The 19,460-nt window shown below is 45.8% G+C and overlaps 1 protein-coding gene across 4 annotated transcripts in view; it reads left to right on the top strand.

Annotated features, from left to right (window-relative positions):
• Positions 1 to 19,460, top strand: part of SCUBE2 (signal peptide, CUB domain and EGF like domain containing 2) — a 74,093-nt gene that overhangs the window by 21,168 nt on the left and 33,465 nt on the right. Inside the window, exons 5-14 of one of the 4 annotated variants that reach the window (XM_030918722.1) lie at positions 160 to 285; positions 3,116 to 3,232; positions 3,944 to 4,033; positions 9,270 to 9,386; positions 10,369 to 10,491; positions 13,890 to 14,006; positions 16,006 to 16,128; positions 16,550 to 16,666; positions 16,933 to 17,019; positions 18,984 to 19,088. In XM_030918722.1, the coding sequence (XP_030774582.1) occupies positions 160 to 285; positions 3,116 to 3,232; positions 3,944 to 4,033; positions 9,270 to 9,386; positions 10,369 to 10,491; positions 13,890 to 14,006; positions 16,006 to 16,128; positions 16,550 to 16,666; positions 16,933 to 17,019; positions 18,984 to 19,088 (1,122 nt within the window). The remainder of the gene's footprint in view (positions 1 to 159; positions 286 to 3,115; positions 3,233 to 3,943; positions 4,034 to 9,269; positions 9,387 to 10,368; positions 10,492 to 13,889; positions 14,007 to 16,005; positions 16,129 to 16,549; positions 16,667 to 16,932; positions 17,020 to 18,983; positions 19,089 to 19,460) is intronic. The other 3 variants (XM_030918723.1, XM_030918724.1, XM_030918725.1) reach the window with 3 other exon arrangements.

Genomic DNA, 19,460 nt, shown 5'->3' with positions numbered 1-19,460 from the left:
GGCCTGGGTTGACTTTAATGACATATACTTTTCAAATGTGGGGCTGATGGAGACCTAGGCAGACAGGTCTGTGGGCCACCCCTTAGCCCTTTGCCGCTCTCCCAGGTCTCAGGATTCTGACCACAGCCTAGTCACCTGTTACACACTACTGTTTTTCAGAGGGCCTGAGCTGCATGAATAAGGATCACGGCTGTAGTCACATCTGCAAGGAGGCCCCAAGGGGCAGTGTCGCCTGTGAGTGCAGGCCTGGTTTTGAGCTGGCCAAGAACCAGAGAGACTGCATTTGTAAGTATGGGCGGGTGCACAACTGCCATGGGAACCATCGTATTCCATAGGCTGCCTTCTGTGGCCCAGTTCAGAAGCACCACCTCATGGCACGGCTGCAGTAGCAGGGAAGACAGTTAGCACAGGATACCGACCTCTACCAAGTACTTGTTCACTGCAGAAGGGTGGTCTCCCTTAGGGAAGGGAAATGATATTTTAAAAGGAACTCATCAGGAGAAAATGAAATTCAGGAGTAAGGAGTGTGAATGTTGGGGGGCAGTTCTCCCTGTTCCCACAGAATAAAACCAAATTTCCCCATCTGGCAATCACAGCTCTTTGCCACTGGGCCCTGCTTCCCTTATACACCTCATCTGCCTCCTTTCCACAGACACTACTCCCCTTACCTTTGGAGAACAGCCCAAATTCTTTGATGCCTCCAGGCCTTTCCCAAGCCCTCCTTCCTTCCTGGCATGGTGGACTCTCACTCAACCTTCAATATTCTGTTTAACTTCTAATAAGGATAAGCATAATAGCTACCTTTTGGTGGGGAATTTATCGTGTGCAAAGGCTTGTCTCAAGATATGCCATATCCCATTTAATTCTTACAAGCACCACCCTGTGAGTTCCGTATTATTACACTCATTTCAGTTGGCAAAGTTGTGCAGAAGGTGAAGCAACAAGGTCACACAGGGAGTTAGTGGCAAATGAGTGTTCAAACCCTGGTCTGTTTAGCTCTAAAGCTGTGCTCTTAATCCCTTGCTACCATCCTCTGCTATCAGAAGCCTCCTGGGTGCTTCAGACAGGGCAGCCATTTTGTACTTTGGCTCCCACAGCACTTTCCCCAGCTGTATAGCTCTGAGTTGACTTGCGTGTTGATGTGTCTGTCTCCCCAGCTATGAGCCCCTCCAAGTCAGGGACCTTGTCTCATTTTTCCGCTCAGTCCTCCCTTAGTGCCTGCTATGGAATGTGCTCAGTACACTTGTGTTTAATGAGTGGGTGAATGAGTGGTCTACACCATCGGGCTGCACCCCTGCACCACGATTGTGGTAACAAAACTCCACCTGGGAACAGGAAACCACTGGCAATTCATGGTGTTCCTAAACCACGATTTATGCTGGGGAAGCACTGAGGGGTTCCCTTTAGGAACCTTCCCAAAGCCATGGACAGAAGACCCCTGCCATTTGGTGGGGATGGTGGTTTACGGTGAGTAAGAGATGAGGGGACAGTTTCACTGGTGAGGGACTTCTCTCCATTGTCTCCCTCACAAAGTAGAGTGCTGCCTCAAAACTGTCCAAGCCAAGGCTGGTGCCACCATCATACTCAAGCAACAGGTTCTGACAGGCCCTTAGGGCCCCTCAAAGTCAGGCTGTCCCTGAGGGCATCCAGTGAGCTAGCAGAGTGGAGACCATTTTCCCACCTCCAGATCTTCAAAAGGAGGACCCAGGCCCTCCAAGACTCACCTGTGGGGCGAGACCCTCAACATTTCAGTCTTTCAGGGGACAGTTGCTGAAGGGGGGGGGCGCCTGTAAGCTTGTTTTTAAAGATTTTAAATGTCAGTAAGATATCACTGCTCAAATGATATTATTATGTTATTAACATTTTTTAATTTTAACATTAACATTATTAACATTTTAACATTATAACTTTTTTTTTTTTCCTTTTTGAGATGGAGTCTCGCTCTGTCGCCCAGGCTGGAGTGCAGTGGCCGGATCTCAGCTCACTGCAAGCTCCACCTCCCGGGTTCACGCCATTCTCCTGCCTCAGCCTCCCGACTAGCTGGGACTACAGGTGCCTGCCACCTCGCCCAGCTAGGTTTTTGTATTTTTTTTTAGTAGAGACGGGGTTTCACTGTATTAGCCAGGATGGTCTCGATCTCCTGACCTCATGATCCGCCCATCTCGGCCTCCCAAAGTGCTGGGATTACAGGCTTGAGCCACCGCACCCGGCCTTTTATAACATTTTTAACATTAACATATATTATTTAACATTTGAGGAGTTAACAAAGAAAAAATAAGATCTAGAATCTCACCACATAACCAGCTGTTTCAATTTTTTCATATTCCTATTTAGTTGTTCATATGCATATACAATTTTTACATAGCTATAATCACAAGATACCACAAATATGTAATTAGTTCTTTTGAATTAGAAAAATTACAAAGGGTCTATGTAAAATGCAACACTCCAAAGCGTATAAAGAAAACATTCAGTTTTCCCCTCCCGTTTCCCTTGCCAGAGGTAACCGTGGTTTACAGTTTGATGAATAGATAGTTTTGTAGTTGGCTTTTTTTTTTGGCCTATCATCAATGCATTCATATATAGTCTTGATAATTACCAGTTAATGTCACATTAATTGTGTGCAGAATCATCCTGTGATTATCCTTCCTTCTAACTAATCTAGATTGAATCTGATGAGAGAAATTCTGACATATATGTACAAATTAAATATTGTCTGTTTTATTCCAGCATAAAGTGCTATAGCATTTCCCAAACCCCAGTACAGCTGTATTAATAGGTAAAGTTCTCTAAATAGAACAAAGCAGTAGTCTAGAATCTCTTGCTATGATTTCTCTTATTAATAAAAATCTCTCCCCCAATTCTCCCATCTCCCTCTTCCTGTATGACTTTGTTTAAACCCATGTTTCAGCATTTCTATGATTTGTGTTGTAACTATCTGCCTACACAGATACCACAGGGTCTGCCTCGGAGTTATGTCTTCCGTGCACCATGCCTGGCATGCACTAGGTGCTCAAATACTTGCAGAATGAAAATCAGAGTTTCTCTGGAGCAAACACAGCCCTGTGTTTGTGGAAATCTCAGTGCTTTATGTATTGATTCATTTTACTGTCAGTGACCTGTAACCATGGGAACGGTGGGTGCCAGCACTCCTGTGAAGATACAGCTGATGGCCCAGAGTGCAGCTGCCATCCACAGTACAAGATGCACACAGATGGGAGGAGCTGCCTTGGTGAGTGGTAACCCTAACACTGAGTGAGGGTCTGCCCCAGCCTGCCCGTCCCTACCCCTGCCCCTTAATGGTGTTTAGCACAGATGCAGGCTGTTTCCAGTGCATTTGCCCCCACTTCACATGCTGCAGTGGGAGTGGTCTAGGTCTGTGGGGAAGGCCCCTGTCTCCGTGTGTGACCTTGGAAAGCCCTTCCTCCTCTCCTGGACTAGGCTGCTCCTAACGCTGGTATTCCAGAGACTGGCACAACACATCCCAAGAGGCCAGGGCAGCATGAAGTTAGAGCCGTTTGTGATGATGCAGCACTTCTGGCCAGCAGGAGCCAGGGCTGCATATTTCTGGCAGGGTGCCTGCTTTGCCCTTCATGGTGTATCCTTCGCTACCTCCATTTTAGAGGTTTCCAGGCCCAAGGCTCTTTTTGTACTCGACTCAGGAGACTGGAGTGAATCTGAAGCTTGCATTCCCTAGTGTCTCTTTGGTCAGTGCAATATACCTCCAAAATCTTTTCCATGTTTAATGTTTGCTAAGGATCTGCGGCCCTTTGACATGCTGTGTCTCCCACAGAGCCTCATTATAACACATTTTTACTGCGTGAACAGAGTCACATATCTTACATTACTCTTGTGTCTGGGATTTCAGCAAACACAGTTGTACAGGGAATGAGCAATCTAACTCATTCAGTCTGAGAACTGTGCTCTTTTGCTTCTCTTGTAGAGCGAGAGGACACTGTCCTGGAGGTGACAGAGAGCAATGCCACATCTGTGGTGGATGGGGATAAACGGGTGAAGCGGCGGCTGCTCATGGGTAGGTGCCTTCACTCCCCTTCCTTGGCCACTGCCATTGTCCCTTTCCCTCCCCAACTTACTGCATCAGACCTGAACTTGGGAGCCACATGCCCTCAGACCAGCTGGACTGGGGTGAGCAGTTCCTGTGAACCAGGATGTGTGTCTGTTCTTCCCCAGTGTTGTTGCTTAATCACCAACCAAGCAAGATCCCTGGTCTTGCCATCAGAATAATCAGGTTAACATCCCAATGCAGCCCCACCTAGCTGTAAGGCTTGGCAAACTGCCCTGAGGCTGTGTCTCTTGGTCTTTCTACCTCTTAGGGCCAGTGTGTCGCACATTTTCATACTGCTATAAAGAACTGCCCCAGACTGGGTAATTGATAAAGAAAAGAGGCTTAATTGATTCACAGTTCCACATAGCTGGGGAGGCCTCAGGAAACTTACAATCATGGTGGAAGGCAAAGGGGAAGCAAGGTACCTTCTTCGCAAGGTGGCAGGAAGGAGAATAAATGCAGGAGGAACTACCAAACACTTGTAAAACCATGAGATCTCATGGCCTCACTCCATCATGAGAACAGCATGGGGGAACCGCCCCCATGATCCAATCACCTCCACCTGGTCTCTCCATTGACACGAGGGGATTATGGGGATTATAATTCAGGATAAGATTTGAATGGGGACATGAAGCCTGAACATATCAGTTGGGATGCTCAATTAAAATAATAATATGGAAAGGTGCCCAGAGTCCAGTGCCTGGGACTGAGTGGTCAGTGAAGTCAGCTGTCTACGTCTGAAGCAGCCTCTAGCTCAGAATGGTGGCTAGTCTTCTTTTGTGTCCACTGACTCTTCTATTTCTGACTCAGCTGATGATAATGGTAGAAGAGATGAATGGAGAGGGGCAGCACTTGGCTGTGGGACAAGGGAAGTCCTGCCTGAAGGTCCAGCAGTTAAGCTGGAGATGAGCAGAAATAGAGGTGGTGGCCGTGGGGGTGGGAGTCAGACAGATCCTTTGGCGTGTTACTCCTTCTGGAGAAAGTTTGGCTCAACCTAAATAAAACCCATCTTTTGACAATTTCTGAATTTAACAGTCAGGCAACATATCATACAGCCTTTAGTTACCAAGCAGGTAACCTTTCTGAGTTCTTTAGAAATTATAATTTTTCATTGTCTTAAGTGAAAATAGAATATATGAATAACATAGAAACTTAATTACTTCTGGGCTTGTAATGAAACGCATCATTTCCTTGTCTCATAACTTCCCATTTCCTCATCCCATTTGCCAGAGGCAACAATATTCAATTCTTCGAACTGTTTCTTCTTCTGACTCCTCCTCCCCCATATTTCTGAAAAATGAAGGGCATACAGTTATTATTTTCTTCTTTTTTTTCTTTTCTTTTTCTTTTTATTTTTTTGAGACAGGGTCTCACTCTGTTGCCCCCAGGCTGCGGTGCTGTGGTGTGATCACATCTCACTGCAACCTCTGCCTCCCAGGCTCAAGTGATTCCCTCACCTCCGCTTCCTGAGTAGCTGGACTACAGGCATGCGCCACTGCACCTGGCTAATATTTGCATTTTTTATAGAGAGAGGGTTTCACCATGTTGCCCAGGCTGGTCTCAAACTCCTGGGCTCTAGCCATCTGCCTACCTTGGCCTCCCAAAGTGTTTTGATTACAAGTGTGAGCCTTCATGCCTGGCCCTACAGTTATTTCTTGATGTGTCTGTTATAGATGTCTCTCATCTGGGCGTTTACTATTAGCCTACAATTCCCTTTGCCGCTCTCCTGTTAGGTGAATTCTACGTCTTGCCTCTCGTTAGTTTATCTGGCGAATGAGATAGAGGTATTTAAAAATTTGCATGCCTGAAAATGCCTTTATATTCTACCTGCACCCTTTATTGAGAATTTGGCTCAGTGTAGAATTCAGAGTTGGAAAGAATTTTCCATCACTGTTTTGAAGTTAGTGCTCCATTGTTTTCAACAACACAGGGTTGTTTTGAGAAGTCTAAAGTCATTTTTATTCTTGATCCTTTGGGAGAAACTTGTGAAAGCATCTCTCTGAAAGCTTCTAGGATCTTCTCTTCCCCAGTGACTGAAGTTTTACAATAATGTTCTTTATTGTGGAATTTTGCCCACCTATTGTTGGTACTTTTCTTTTTTCTTTTTTCTTTTTTTTTTTTTTTGAGATGGAGTCTTGCTCTGTCGCCCAGGCTGGAGTCCAGTGGCGTGATCTCGGCTCACTGCAAGCTCCGCCTCCGGGTTCACGCCATTCTCCTGCCTCAGCCTCCTGAGTAACTGGGACTATAGGCGCCCGCTACCACGCCCGGCTAATTTTTTTGTATTTTTAGTAGAGATGGGGTTTCACCGTGTTAGCCAGGATGGTCTCCACCTCCTGACGTCGTGATCCGCCCACCTCGGCCTCCCAAAGTGCTGGGATTACAGGCGTGAGTCACCATGCCTGGCCTAGTACTTTTCAATATGAACATTCAAGTCCCTTGGTTCTGAGAAATTATCTTACATCTTTTTCTTTGATAAATTTCTTTTTATTTCTTTTTTTTGAGACAGAGTCTTGTTCTGTTGCCCAGGCTGGAGTCCAGTGGTGTGATCTTGGCTCACTGCAACCTCCACCTCCCAGGTTCAAGTGACTTTCCTGCCTCAGCCTCCTGAGTAGCTGAGACTACAGGCACATGCCACCATGCCTGGTTAATTTTTTTTTTTTTTTTGTATTTTTAGTACAGAAGGGATTTTGCCATGTTGGCCAGGCTGGTCTCGAACTCCTGGCCTCAGGCTATCCACCTGCCACAGCCTCCCAAAGTGCTGAGATTATAGGCACGAGCCACGGCGCCCGTCTTTGATAAATTTCTTCACTCCATTTTCTCTGTTCTTTCCCTCTGGAACTCCTATTACCTGGCTGTTATAACTCCTGGATTGACCGTCTAATTTTTTTTTTCTTTTCTCTCCCTTGTATTTTTGTTCTTTTTCTTTTCTCTCCTTTGTATTTTTGTTCTACTTTCTAGGAGACTTTTCATTTTTTTCTTCTAATCTTTCCACAGGATAAAGTTTTCATTTTCATATTTTAATTGTTCAAGAATTTTACTTTGGCCTTTTGTTTTAGGAACCTGCTCTTATTTCATGGATGCTTTTCTTATCTCCCTGAGGAAATTAATTATAAGATTTTAACTCCTCTTCTGTTCTCTAGATTATCTTTGTTTCCTCCAGGATTCTTTTTCCCTGTTGGTTTGGTCTGGTGTATTTATTCCATATTGGAGGCTTTCCAGAAATGTCTAGTGATTCTTGACTGATTTTTCATGTTTAATAGTAAAATACTAAAAAGCCAGTTGGATATTCTATTGACTTGTGGGCTCCATGTTTGGGTGATGAGGCAGTGACTTAGCCATTTCATCTGGAGATCTTCAAATGCTAATATCGTTAGTTCTTTTTGCTTGGGTAGGTCAATTTCGCTGGCGAGGAGTCCTTCAATCACCTGTCTGTAGGCTTAGCTGCTGGCATCCTGGGTTGCAGTGTTGTTTCAACGTAGCTTTTTGGAACTTTCAGTGGCTGTTATTTTAATATAGCTTTTGGAATTTTCAGTGACTTTAAATCTGCCAGTAGGGAGCTGAAGGAGCTGGGGGAAGAGGGATGAGGGTTTGAGATCTCTTTTTCAGGGTATAGACTTTCACCTGACAGTGCCTCCCTCTCCTCCTCAGTTGTTCCTGGTGCCCTTGAGCCTGGTGCCTCTCTGGTCCAGACTTCTCTGCTATAGCCAGAACAGGAGAAGGGTAGTCACATGGCTATGTGGAATTAAGGAGGAGCTCTGGGGTTTATCTTTTTCATATGTAGACTCTCCATAATCTTCCTGTTTTTAACTCCGTCTGCATTTCTGCCTCTAGAATAACTTGATAACCCCAATTCCTGAGTTTTTCTGGGATTCTGGGGCTCACATGAGTTTACCAGCTGTTGGCACCCCCTCTGTAGACTGCTAGGATCTAGCTTTCTTCTACGCCAGATCCTGTTCTCCTGCTAACATGCCACTTCCAGAATGTTTGACATCTTTCATCTATTGTCTTTTCTTCCATTTTCTTTGTCCTTAAGGATTTATACTTTAAAAAATCAATTTATTTTCATATTCGTGAGATTTTGAAAGGAATAGAGATAAATATACATGTACTATCTGCATATTTAATTAGGATTAAGCTTGTCCCCTTCAGGGTTCCTTTTTTTTTTTTTCTTTTCTTGAGACAGGGTCTCACTGTGTTGCTGAGCCTGGAGTGCAGTGGCACAAACATGGCTCACTGCAACCTTGACCTCCTGGACTCAAGTGATCTTCCTGCTTCAGCCTCCCGAGTAGCTGGGACCACAGGTGTGCATCACCAGGCCTCACTAATTTTTTTAAATTTTTGTAGAGATGGGGGTCTCACCATGTTGCCCAGGCTGGTCTTGAACCCTGGGCTCAGGCGATCCTCCTGCCTCGGCCTCCCAAAGTGTTGGGATTACAGGGGTACGCCACCCCCCCATCTCCCCACCCCCAGTTTTTAAAATGAAGTAGCTGTGGAAGAAAAATCATGTTTCTGGAGGCCTAGATGCTAGCAGTTCAATGAATGTTGAATAGCACTTGTCTATTACTTGGACTAACTATATGAGATACAGAACTAGAAGACTGTTTGCTTATTATTCCTCATCTCCACAGTTGCGATTTAACAACTGTGGCTTATTTTTCATGTGGTTATGACAGGGCTTTCTCCTTTCAGGGAAAGTGAAACTTCAAATTTGAGTAAATCAGTGGTTGCAAGGATGAAGCCAGTAGTCTACAACAAGGCAGTGGTTGGGGTGACGATGCTTACCCACTCTTGCTTTGCCCACTACTCATATTGAAAGGAGAAGGTTCAAGATTAAGGAAGGACCATCCCCTTTGCCCTGTTCTGCACTCACCTCTAGCCTGCCAGACATGGTCCTACTTAGGTTGCTGGCCGCAGATCAGCAAGAACTTTCAGTGGCTTTAAATCTGCCAGTAGGGGGAGTGACTCTGCAGATTGGGAGACATCTTTATCCCTCTGGTCACCCTGACAATCTTCCTCAGGAACTAGAATTCATTTAGGTGGGTGGGAGGAGCTGCACCTGCTCTCCCTCTAGCCCATCTACAGGTAGCAGAGACTTGGGGTGTAACCATGAGTACCCCACAATGCTTCTTGGCTCCTGTGACCTTCGTCAGCTGTATTAGCAATTCTTAAGGAAGCTAATTGTCTTTTCTTACCTCCTTGCCAGAAACGTGTGCTGTCAACAATGGAGGCTGTGATCGCACCTGTAAGGATACTTCGACAGGTGTCCACTGCAGTTGTCCTGTTGGATTCACTCTCCAGTTGGATGGGAAGACGTGTAAAGGTAGCCTTCACCTCCCCAGGGAGGCTGGGTGCCCTGTTACGGAGGGAAGACCCATGCTGCTAACGTATGGGGATAAAGGCAACATACCCTCCATACCCCACGTGACTCCAGATTTGCTTATGATTCATATCAGTAGGAGCTTTTCCCCCCTGGGCTAGTGGAAGGTTATAATTGAGTAAACTTAATTAGAACCAACACTTAATTACACTAATTGTTGAGGAGGTCAGCCTCTACAAGCATCAAATAATTCATTTCAGACAGTGGCCTTATTAGAAAAAGGCAGTTAAAGGAAGCATTCATTTGCAGGAGATAATATCAACATATCATACATAATAGCCTAAAGATTATTATGTAAATAACAGTCAAGATGATTATCCAGAGGACTTAATGAATAACTGTACCATTAACTTTTACTGATGAAGAGCGACCCCAATGACTTGCTCATATTGCGTGGGCAAGAGTACAAAGGATTAGTCCTTTAGCATGATAAAAAGTAGATAACCAATTACCAGACGAAACTGGGAAAAGATAAGATTGAGTATCAGGAATCATTTTCAAACATTGAGGCTATTTGATCATTGTGTAATTTGCCAAAACAAATGCTCTAGTCCTTTATAGCTTTAATCATTAAACTTGAATACATAGTATAGTAAAGGGACCCATCCTACCTTGAGAGAGCAATACAAAGATGAGAATATAACAGGACATCATCATTCTTTCCCAGAGTTTGTTTCCTTAATGCCAGTCAAGGGCACCATAAGTCAGCGTTCTCAAGACGATGAAACACTTGTCTTTCGGAACTGGTTAAGCCAGACAAGAAAACATGTGTAAGGTTAAAAACATCAGCAAACATTCTTAAATTCTTTTGTGAGTATTTTTCTTAATTTCAGAGACTAATGAACACACACAATGGCTCTTCAGGGAGTTGTGAGAAGTGAGGCAAGTGTTGCTCTCTGATATGCCCAATGCTTGCCTGTTGCAGATATTGATGAGTGCCAGACCCGCAATGGAGGTTGTGATCATTTCTGCAAAAACACCGTGGGCAGTTTTGACTGCAGCTGCAAGAAAGGATTTAAATTATTAACAAATGAGAAGTCTTGCCAAGGTATGTGCTGCAAACACAGCTGTGCTGCGCAATGGCCCACAGGTTGGAGCAGAGAGCACGCAACGCCCTCCTGGCAGAGACTGGCTTATCAGGCTTCTTGACAGGGCCACTAGTCCAATCTCCATCCTAGGCTTCACTCAGTTCATCTATTAGGTAGAATAAAAACACTGATGTAGCTCACAGGTGTATTAAAAATTAAGCTGTTAATGGTTAGAGAACACCTTAAAGAATCCATCTGATGTGATGACAGCAGAGCTCACTGCTGGAAATGGAATGGAAAACAGAATGCAAACAGGGTTCCAGTGGGGTGTTGAGATTATGAATAATTTTCCCTTTCTAAAATTTCCTTTAATGTTATTGAATTGATCACAAAAGTTGGTGGCGAAAGTCTGTAGATTTAGTTAACATACCTCCCTACCAAAAACTTGGAGTTAACCTATGATCAAGATTATGTACCAGTTGGTCTCTTTCTTACAGCACTTGTTCTATTTTTTAAAAATTATTTATTTATTTTGAGACAGAGTCTCACTCCGTTGCCCAGGCTGGAGTGCGGTGGCACCATCTTGGCTCACTGCAACCTCCACCTCCTTTCTCGGGTTCAAGCAATTCTCCTGCCTCACCCACCTGAGTAGCTGGGATTACAGGCACCTGCCACCACGCCCAGCTAATTTCTGATTTTTTTTTTTTTGAGACAGAGTCTCGCTGTGTCACCCAGGCTGGAATGCAGTGGGGCTACCTTGGCTCACTGCAACCTCCACCTCCCAGGTTCAAGCGATTCTCCTGCCTCAATCTCCCGAGTATCCGAGACTACAGGTGCACACCATCATGCCTGGCTAATTTTTGTATATTTAGTAGAGACGGGGTTTCACCATGTTGGTCAGGCTGGTCTCGAACTCCTGACCTCATGATCTGCTTGCCTCGGCCTCCCAAAGTGCTGGGATTACAGGTTTGAGCCACTGTGCCTGGCCAATTTCTGAATTTTTAGTAGAGTCAGCGTATCCCTGTGTTGGCCAGGCTGGTCCCAAGTTCCTGACCTCAGGTGATCTGCCCTCCTCAGCCTCCCAAAGTGCTGGGATTACAGGCGTGAGCCACCGCACCTGGCCCAGCACTTGTTTTAAATGACCAGCCTTTGATCTTTGAAGAGAGGGAAGGCAGAGAGGGAGGGGGAGGGCTTGTGGGGAGGAGATGCTTGTTGATCCTTAGAGAGGATTTCAGACCCCTTCTCAAAGACATCCTTCCCATATAAGGGCTGCAGCAAGGAGACTTCTCTAGGTAGCAGTTGTTGTTAGCATTAGTAGCTGTTCTGGGTGGGAGAAAACTGTTTTCTATTTTTAGATGAGCACCTTTCCTTTGATATGCAGGAAGAAGTTCTCAGGAAAGATGTGCTGTAATGTATTCTTGCTCCATTTATGGGAATAAGGACTAATTTATTTTGTTAGAAATCTCAGAATTAGGCTGGGTGCGGTGGCTCACACTGTAATTTCAGCACTTTGAGAGGCCGAGGCAGGTCGATCACTTGATGCCAGGAGTTTGAGACCAGTCTGGCCAACATGGCAAAACCCCATCTCTACTAAAAATACAAAAATTAGGTGGGGACATGGTGGAGGGCGCGGTGGCGGGCGCCTGTAATCCCAGCTACTCAGGAGGCTGAGGCATGAGAGAATCACTTGAACGCAGGAAGCACAGGTTGCAGTGAGTTGAGATCACGCCAATGCACTCCAGCCTGGGCAACAGAGAGAGACTCCATCTCAAACAAACAAACAAACAAACAAACAAACAAAAAATCTCAGAATTAAATAAAAATCAGAATATCAGATTTCATCTTAGATAACAAAGATGTAGCATTACCTTTTAAAAAAATATTATGGTGTGATGTTTGTTTTGTTTTTCTCTTGGTTTGTTCTTAATACATAATTTGTCAGGCAGTTGAAGTACATTCCCCTTCAAATTCAGTAAGTTAATTCTAGATAATTATTGTGTGGTCTTCTTCAGTTTGACTTGGAAAGCAAATTTGCTGTTCCACATAATGTTTCCTAGGGTATAGAGCAGGCAATACTGTTGAAGCTGTGTAAACACATTAAAAAGGAATTAGAAAAGTGATCTCATTATTTTTGGCAAAGCAGAAGCCCATACTGAGCAGCCAAAGTCAGCTACTGAACGAGTCCACTTTCTCGACAACTGGCTGATATTAATAACAGATTTCATAAAATGGCATCAATTCCTAGGGAAGAAACTGGGTTTTTCTTATTTTTCAGTGATCGGGCTTGGTAGAACAAATATTTGCACAGAACAAATTTACTGAAGAAATGCCAGGATTTCTGGGAAAAGCTAGGGATGAAGAGGTTTTGCAAGAATTTGCCCTTTTTTATTTTGCTTTTTCATTCTTCCTGTTCCTTCCAAATGTTTGTTTTTTATTAACATAGTTTCTCGTGGCACACTCAGTGTTGAAAAAAGTGGTCTAGCAGTGGTCTAGTTAGCTTCGACTAAGTGCTGCACTGGTCCTGGCTTATCCATTTGGAGACATAAGTCGTAACTCTGTTAAAATCCTCCAAAGAGTTCAGGGAGTGAAGCACTCAAATTCTAGCCTACAGGAAAGAGGTTGAAGGCCAGACCCAGGGAAAAGAGATGATGAGATGGACAAATGCAGCCTCCTGAGGCTGCTGTGCATGACCCCCGCTGCAGCCAAGGAGGCTTCCACACTGAACCAGGAGGATAGCAGATGCATGGGACTGGAACATACGGGAGGAGCAAAACCCAGGCATCGGCCAAGAGGATCCAATGTACAGCTGAGCTACCACATTTCAGGGTCTGCAAAGAGAAAATTAGTGAGGATATTAATATTAATGCATTCTTTCAGTGCAGAGGACATTAAAACCCAGGATTAACTGGCCTCTTGGGGGCCAGAAGACTAATTCCGAGAAGATAAGAAAGGGATGGGAACTAGATTTACCTCCAAACCAAGTGTTTTCTCCTTTCAGTTTGCCATGGTTAATACATTCCTGTTGCTGTTTTACCAATAGTTACATGACAATAGAAATGCATAGCTAGCACCTGTAGCTTACCAAACCCTTTTTAGCTATGTTATCTCATTTGGCTTCATTTAAACTTTTTAAATTAGCCTTGCAAGTACACATGGGTGAAAGAGACCAACTGAGCTTTGAGGCAAGTGCAGTTTGCAACAGAATGTGGAAATGAGGGCCGCGGCAGTGAGTACACTTCTTGTGGGCTGCTCCACACTTTCTTTAACACAAGTGAGTGAGGAGAATGGATAGCTAATGTTTTTTACCCTGTGTGTACTGTTTTTGGTGTTGGTCAGCAATTTGGTGTTTATTATAAACCTATTCTTCACTCATCCCTCAGCGTGGGTTTCAGCTCTCCTCTCCCTTTGACCATTACAGATATGGATGAGTGCTCTTTGGATAGGACCTGTGACCACAGCTGCATCAACCACCCTGGCACATTTGCTTGTGCTTGCAACCGAGGGTACACCCTGTATGGCTTCACCCACTGTGGAGGTGAGCAGACTGCCCCTGTTGAGTTGGGAGGGGAATGAGGCTGGGCCTGGAGGGGAGCAGGGCCTACCCCTGAGGTTTGCTTTCCTACATTGGGGTATGAAAGGTACATTCCAGTCCCTGAGCAATAGTGGTGAGTCCATCAACTTGAGAGAAGGATCCGCTAAAGGAAATCTCCCCACATGTATCCCTTTAACACCCTGAGTGTGAAATAGAGCAGAGAGAAGTAGTGAGCTCTTCCAGCTGTGAATTCTCTATTGACTTGATGGACTTGCGGTTGTATTCAGAGAGTGGAAGAGTATCTCAGGAGCTGATACTCTATCTGTTGGAACATCCCAGCAGATAGTAAAGTCACAGTCCTCAGACTGTGGGCACCCACCAATTCCACAGCCCTGCTGTGCATAGGAACTGGCTGCAAAGCCTTGGTTTGAGTCCTACAACTAGGTCTTTGAGCTGGAAGCAGAACTATGAAGTTTCTCTCTCCACTCTGTGCCCATTTTGCAACATGTTCTCATGTCTCATAACCTCATGGTCAAGCAGACTATGCCATAAACTGGATTTGGTACCAACTGACTCCCACTCCACTCCCCCAGTCATCAGATTCACCCAGCAATCTTTGAGAATACAGGTTCAGATTCCAATTCAGAATGACAGGGCTTCCAAGGTCATCTTCCTGAGGATCTATAGGATTTGGGAACCACTGGCTTAAATACTTCCTGCCCAGTCCTTGTGTCTTGTGCTTTAGAAGAATGGATACACTGGGCATGGTGGCTCACAGCTGTAATCCCAGCACTTTGGGAGGCCAAGGCGGGCAGATCACCTGAGGTCGGCAGTTCGAGACCAGCCTAACCAACATGGAGAAACCCTGTCTCTACTAAAAATACAAGATTAGCCGGGCCTGGTGGCGCATGCCTGTAATCCCAGCTACTTGGGAGCTGAGGCAGGAAAATCACCTGAACCCAGGAGATGGAGGTTGCAGTGAGCTGAGATTGTGCCATTGTACTCCAGCCTGGGCAATAAGAGCGAAACTCCATCTGAAAAATAATTACATATATATCTATATATATACATATACACACACTAGTGATTTGCTAGTGACAGTTATCTCCCTTCTCCCTTTCAACACATCCTTGGCATGGCCAAAAACATACTCTTCCCAGTCCATCAGGAAACCTCGAGGAAATGTACCCTGAGTATGGATGTATGTCTGGGTTTAGGTGGAGCCACCTTTTGACCTGGACTCAGTCTCAGGTTGACGAGAATTAATGCAGTCACTTCTCTTTCTCTGTGCCTCAACTGTGTAAATGGTTAAACAGGGAGTCCCAGTTCTGTCTGCCTCCCTTGCTAGGCAGCTCAGGACAACGGTAGAGTTTTAAAGTAGAAGTCTGTGCAGTGTCTGAATTTGGACACCGGGTGTTGCTAAGGGAGGAACGGATTGGAAAAGAATGCAGCTTGAGGCCAGGCGTGGTGGCTCACACCTGTAATCCCAGCACTTTGGGAGGCCAAGGCAGGTGGATCACCTGAGGCCAAGAGTTCAAGACCAGCCTGGCCAAGATGGTGAAACCCCATCTCTACTAAAAATGCAAAAATTAGCCAGGTGTGGGGGCACATGCCCATAATCCCAGCTACTTGGGAGGCTGAGGCAGGAGAATTGTTTGAACCTGGGAGGCGGAGGTTGCAGTGAGCTGAGATTATACCACTGCACTCCAGCCTGAGTGACAAGAGCAAAACTCCACCTCAAAAAAAAAAAAAAAAAAAAAAAAAAAAAAAAAAAATGAGCTTGAGAAGGCCCTATTGAGCCTCATGCCAGGAAATTCGCTGGGTGGGGTGTGGGGTGTGTAGTTAGCTGGTGCCAAGTGCTCATGCTAAAGGCATTCAGCATCTTCCTTTGGTTAGTGAGTTTCAACCTTGCGACTCTCCTGCTGCTCCTTCCTCAAGGGAGGGACCATATCAGCCCATTCAGTGACAGGTTGCTGTGACAAGAGAGTATTTTGTTCCGCAGACACCAATGAGTGCAGCGTCAACAATGGAGGCTGTCAGCAGGTCTGTGTGAACACAGTGGGCAGCTACGAATGCCAGTGCCATCCTGGGTACAAGCTCCACTGGAATAAAAAAGACTGTGTGGGTAAGGGGAACCGAGGCACAGACTCAGACAGCGGGCTGGCCACTGACCCAGAGGCAGTGCAGCTCTGCACGCTCCCACGTCCCATCCAACCCTCCCTCCACTGACATCCCCACCAGCTGCAGCAGCCGTTCTTTAAATAGTTCAAAAACAGGAGATACTTTGCAGGATCTTTAGTGTTTCCTTCTGTGCTTCTGTGTAGGTTGGAACTCACTTCTGTTTTCCTGGTTGCTTTTCTGCATGAAGAAATGGCATATCAGGGGCTCCTTTCCCTCGGTGGGAATAAGGCCTAGCATCTATGTTCTATGCCGGGCATCAGCTCTACCTTCTTTTCTTGGGGACTTTGGTGCATGGGACTCAACCATCCTTGTCACACTTAGAAATGTCCTTCTCTTTCTGTAAGTGTCTGTTTTGTCCTGTCTAGAAGTGAAGGGGCTCCTGCCCACAAGTGTGTCACCCCGTGTGTCCCTGCACTGTGGTAAGAGTGGTGGAGGAGACGGGTGCTTCCTCAGATGTCATTCTGGCATTCACCTCTCTTCAGGTGAGTGGGGCCCATTTCCCGGGGCAGGTCCTCACGCCAGGGCCAGGCCTCTCTGGCCTCCAGGTGTTAGATTCCCTCAGAGGGCTTCCAGGTCCTCCACCAGATGCCCCAGCCACCACGCTTTGAGAGGTCCATGCTTCGAGACCCCATATGCTGGGTGTTTTTCTAGTGGCCCATGTGGAGTGGGGTGGGGGGAGAGTTTAGCTGCTACCAGGATAGTCTGTGACCTTGCTTATGCATTTGACAATTCACATTCTGTCTGTCAGGACTGCAAGGGGCCTACTCTGTCACCTGTGGCTCTTCCTCTCCTCTCAGGAGCAAACAACAAAAATCAAATGACTCTGCTTTTGGGGGTAATTACCAAATCTTACCAAATCTGCATGTTCTCTCTGGGGGCTCACCATGTTCAAGGGGCTTCATTCATGGGGTGCTGTTCTTGGACGCTGGCTTTGTTTTTTTAATCTTGATTTCCTTGATGCTGTGAGCATGTTTCAGAGTGTTGTTGCCTGCAGTCCTGGTGCCTGGAATGTGACTCTCCCACGTAACAGATACTTACTGCGTGGCCACTGTTTGTTAGGAGGCTGTGGTCAGCCCTGGTGGGTCATCATCCTGGGCAGAGGCCCACAGAACTCCAGGACCAGCGGGCTGTACTCCAGAGCACCTCAAAGGCTAAGGGAATGTGCCTGGGGCTCATGGCATGGATAGAAATAGGCAAAGCAGGGGCAGCAGGAATTCTGTGCCGAGAAAGGGGCCCAAACCCTTTCCTGTTTGTCAAAAGATGAAGAGTGAAATCCAAGGTTTTTAGGAGCCTGTGTCCTCCTGGATATAGACGCCTTTGTCCTTATGTCATCAGAACACCTGAATGAGGTTCATATTACATCCTGATGTCCATATTACATATATGAGCAAAGCTGGAGACTCAAAGCAAGACAATACAGCTCTCATGCATTGATTGAGCAGTTCAAATATGCCAGTCACCACAGTACACGTATTAACTGACTTAAACCATACTGCAACCCTCTGGGGAATACTATTATTCTCATTAACCAGATGAAGAAACTGAGGCTCCGAGAGGTGAAATAGCTTACTCAAAGTGGTTTAGATAAGAAATAAGGGAGCTGGGATTTGAACCCAGGCAGTTTGGTGCAGAGTCTCAAGCACTGTCCTTCACTGCCCCTTTCAATGCACGTTTGGACTCGGCCAGGTAAGACATCATGGTCTGTTTCACCAAATCCCTCAGCGACAGTTCCTTGGTGATTTGGGCCACCCCAAGGGTGGGCAAGCAAATAGCTAATAGCTATTCAGTTATTACTATGTACCAAGCAGGGAGCTAAACATTTTCCTTTTTTTAAATGCATTATCTCATTTTATCCTTACAACAGCCTGGTAATATAGGTACTATAATTATGTCTATTTTACAGATGAGGACACTGAAACTTAGGGAGATTAAGCAACTTGCTCAAGTTCTCACCACAACTTAAAAGAACTAGGGTATTGACTCCAGAAGCTACCGTGTGGTTAAGACTGACCGACCCTGGGAGGAGAACAGAATTTTGCACATCAGGCCCTCAAAGTGGGACCCTCACTCCCTCTCAGACCTCACAGCCTAGCCAGGTTTAGTGAATGCCATCTGTGTCTGGAATGACAGCTGCCTCAGCCCTGTCCTCCCACGACAGGCTTGTTTAGGAAGATCTGCCCTTCACCATTTTGCCAAACGGGCTTATCTAGATTTGAACTGGGGGATTCTGGCCTTCTTTCTCAGGAAGGCACAAAAATGACTTCATGTTTTATTTCACCATGGAGGCTATTTTTGACCCTCAGTTTGAGAGAGAGAGAGAAAGCGAATTATATATATTTTTTGAAATGGAGTCTCATTCACTCTGTTGCCTAGGCTGGACTGCAGTGGTGCAATCTCAGCTCACTGCAACCTCCGCCTCCCGGATTCAAGCAATTCTCCTGCCTCAGCCTCCCAAGTAGCTGGGATTACAGGCATGTGCCACCACGCCTGGCTAATTTTTGTATTTTTAGTAGAGATGGGGTTTCACCATGTTGGCCAGGATGGCCTCTGTTATATTTGAACACTGGATTTGTCTCTCATATGAGGGGGTAACTGTAATTTTTAGGAGGCTCCTGGTGGCCCCAGTCCAGGGCAGTGGGCACTCCATGATCCAAGCCACTCTTGGCCTCAGGGTAGGAGAGGGGCTCAGAGTGTGCTGTGTGTGGTGGGAGCCGCCAATGGACAGCTTGCTGCTTCCCATCTGGTGTCTCCATTCCTTTGCCTCTGAAGGTAACATCTCTCACTTGTTTCTTTCTGAAGATGTCGACACCGTCAGGACAAGTGTAACCTTTAAGCTAAATGAAGGCAAGTGTAGTTTGAAAAAGGCTGAGCTGTTTCCCGAGGGTCTGCGACCAGCACTACCAGGTATGGAATCAGATGGTTGGTGTAGGGAGCTTGCCTGCATGTGGGAAGGGGCCTGCAGCCAACCAAACTGGAGGTCCATGGGGGCCAGGGGCTGTCCAGCTGATCCAAGCACACTGCAGATGGGATTGAACCATCCAGAAACTGCAGGGACTCATCCCAAGAGGAAGAAGAGCATAACTTAACACACTTGTGTAGTTCTGGGGTCACACTTCGGGGCTTCCTTTGCATGGTATAGTTGGTGAGGCTCTGGGGAAACCTACGAGTTCATAGAAATCAATAAGGGCTTCAGGTGAATTAGCAATTTGTGATCATATTGGGTTAAATTTTCCAGATCTCAGATTTTGCTTGAAATATAAGCCAAAGAAATGAAAA

This window comes from Rhinopithecus roxellana, chromosome 15 (genome assembly GCF_007565055.1).
Source record: "Rhinopithecus roxellana isolate Shanxi Qingling chromosome 15, ASM756505v1, whole genome shotgun sequence".
NCBI classification, from domain to species: Eukaryota; Metazoa; Chordata; class Mammalia; order Primates; family Cercopithecidae; genus Rhinopithecus; species Rhinopithecus roxellana.
This window is presented reverse-complemented; position numbering and strand designations above follow the sequence as displayed.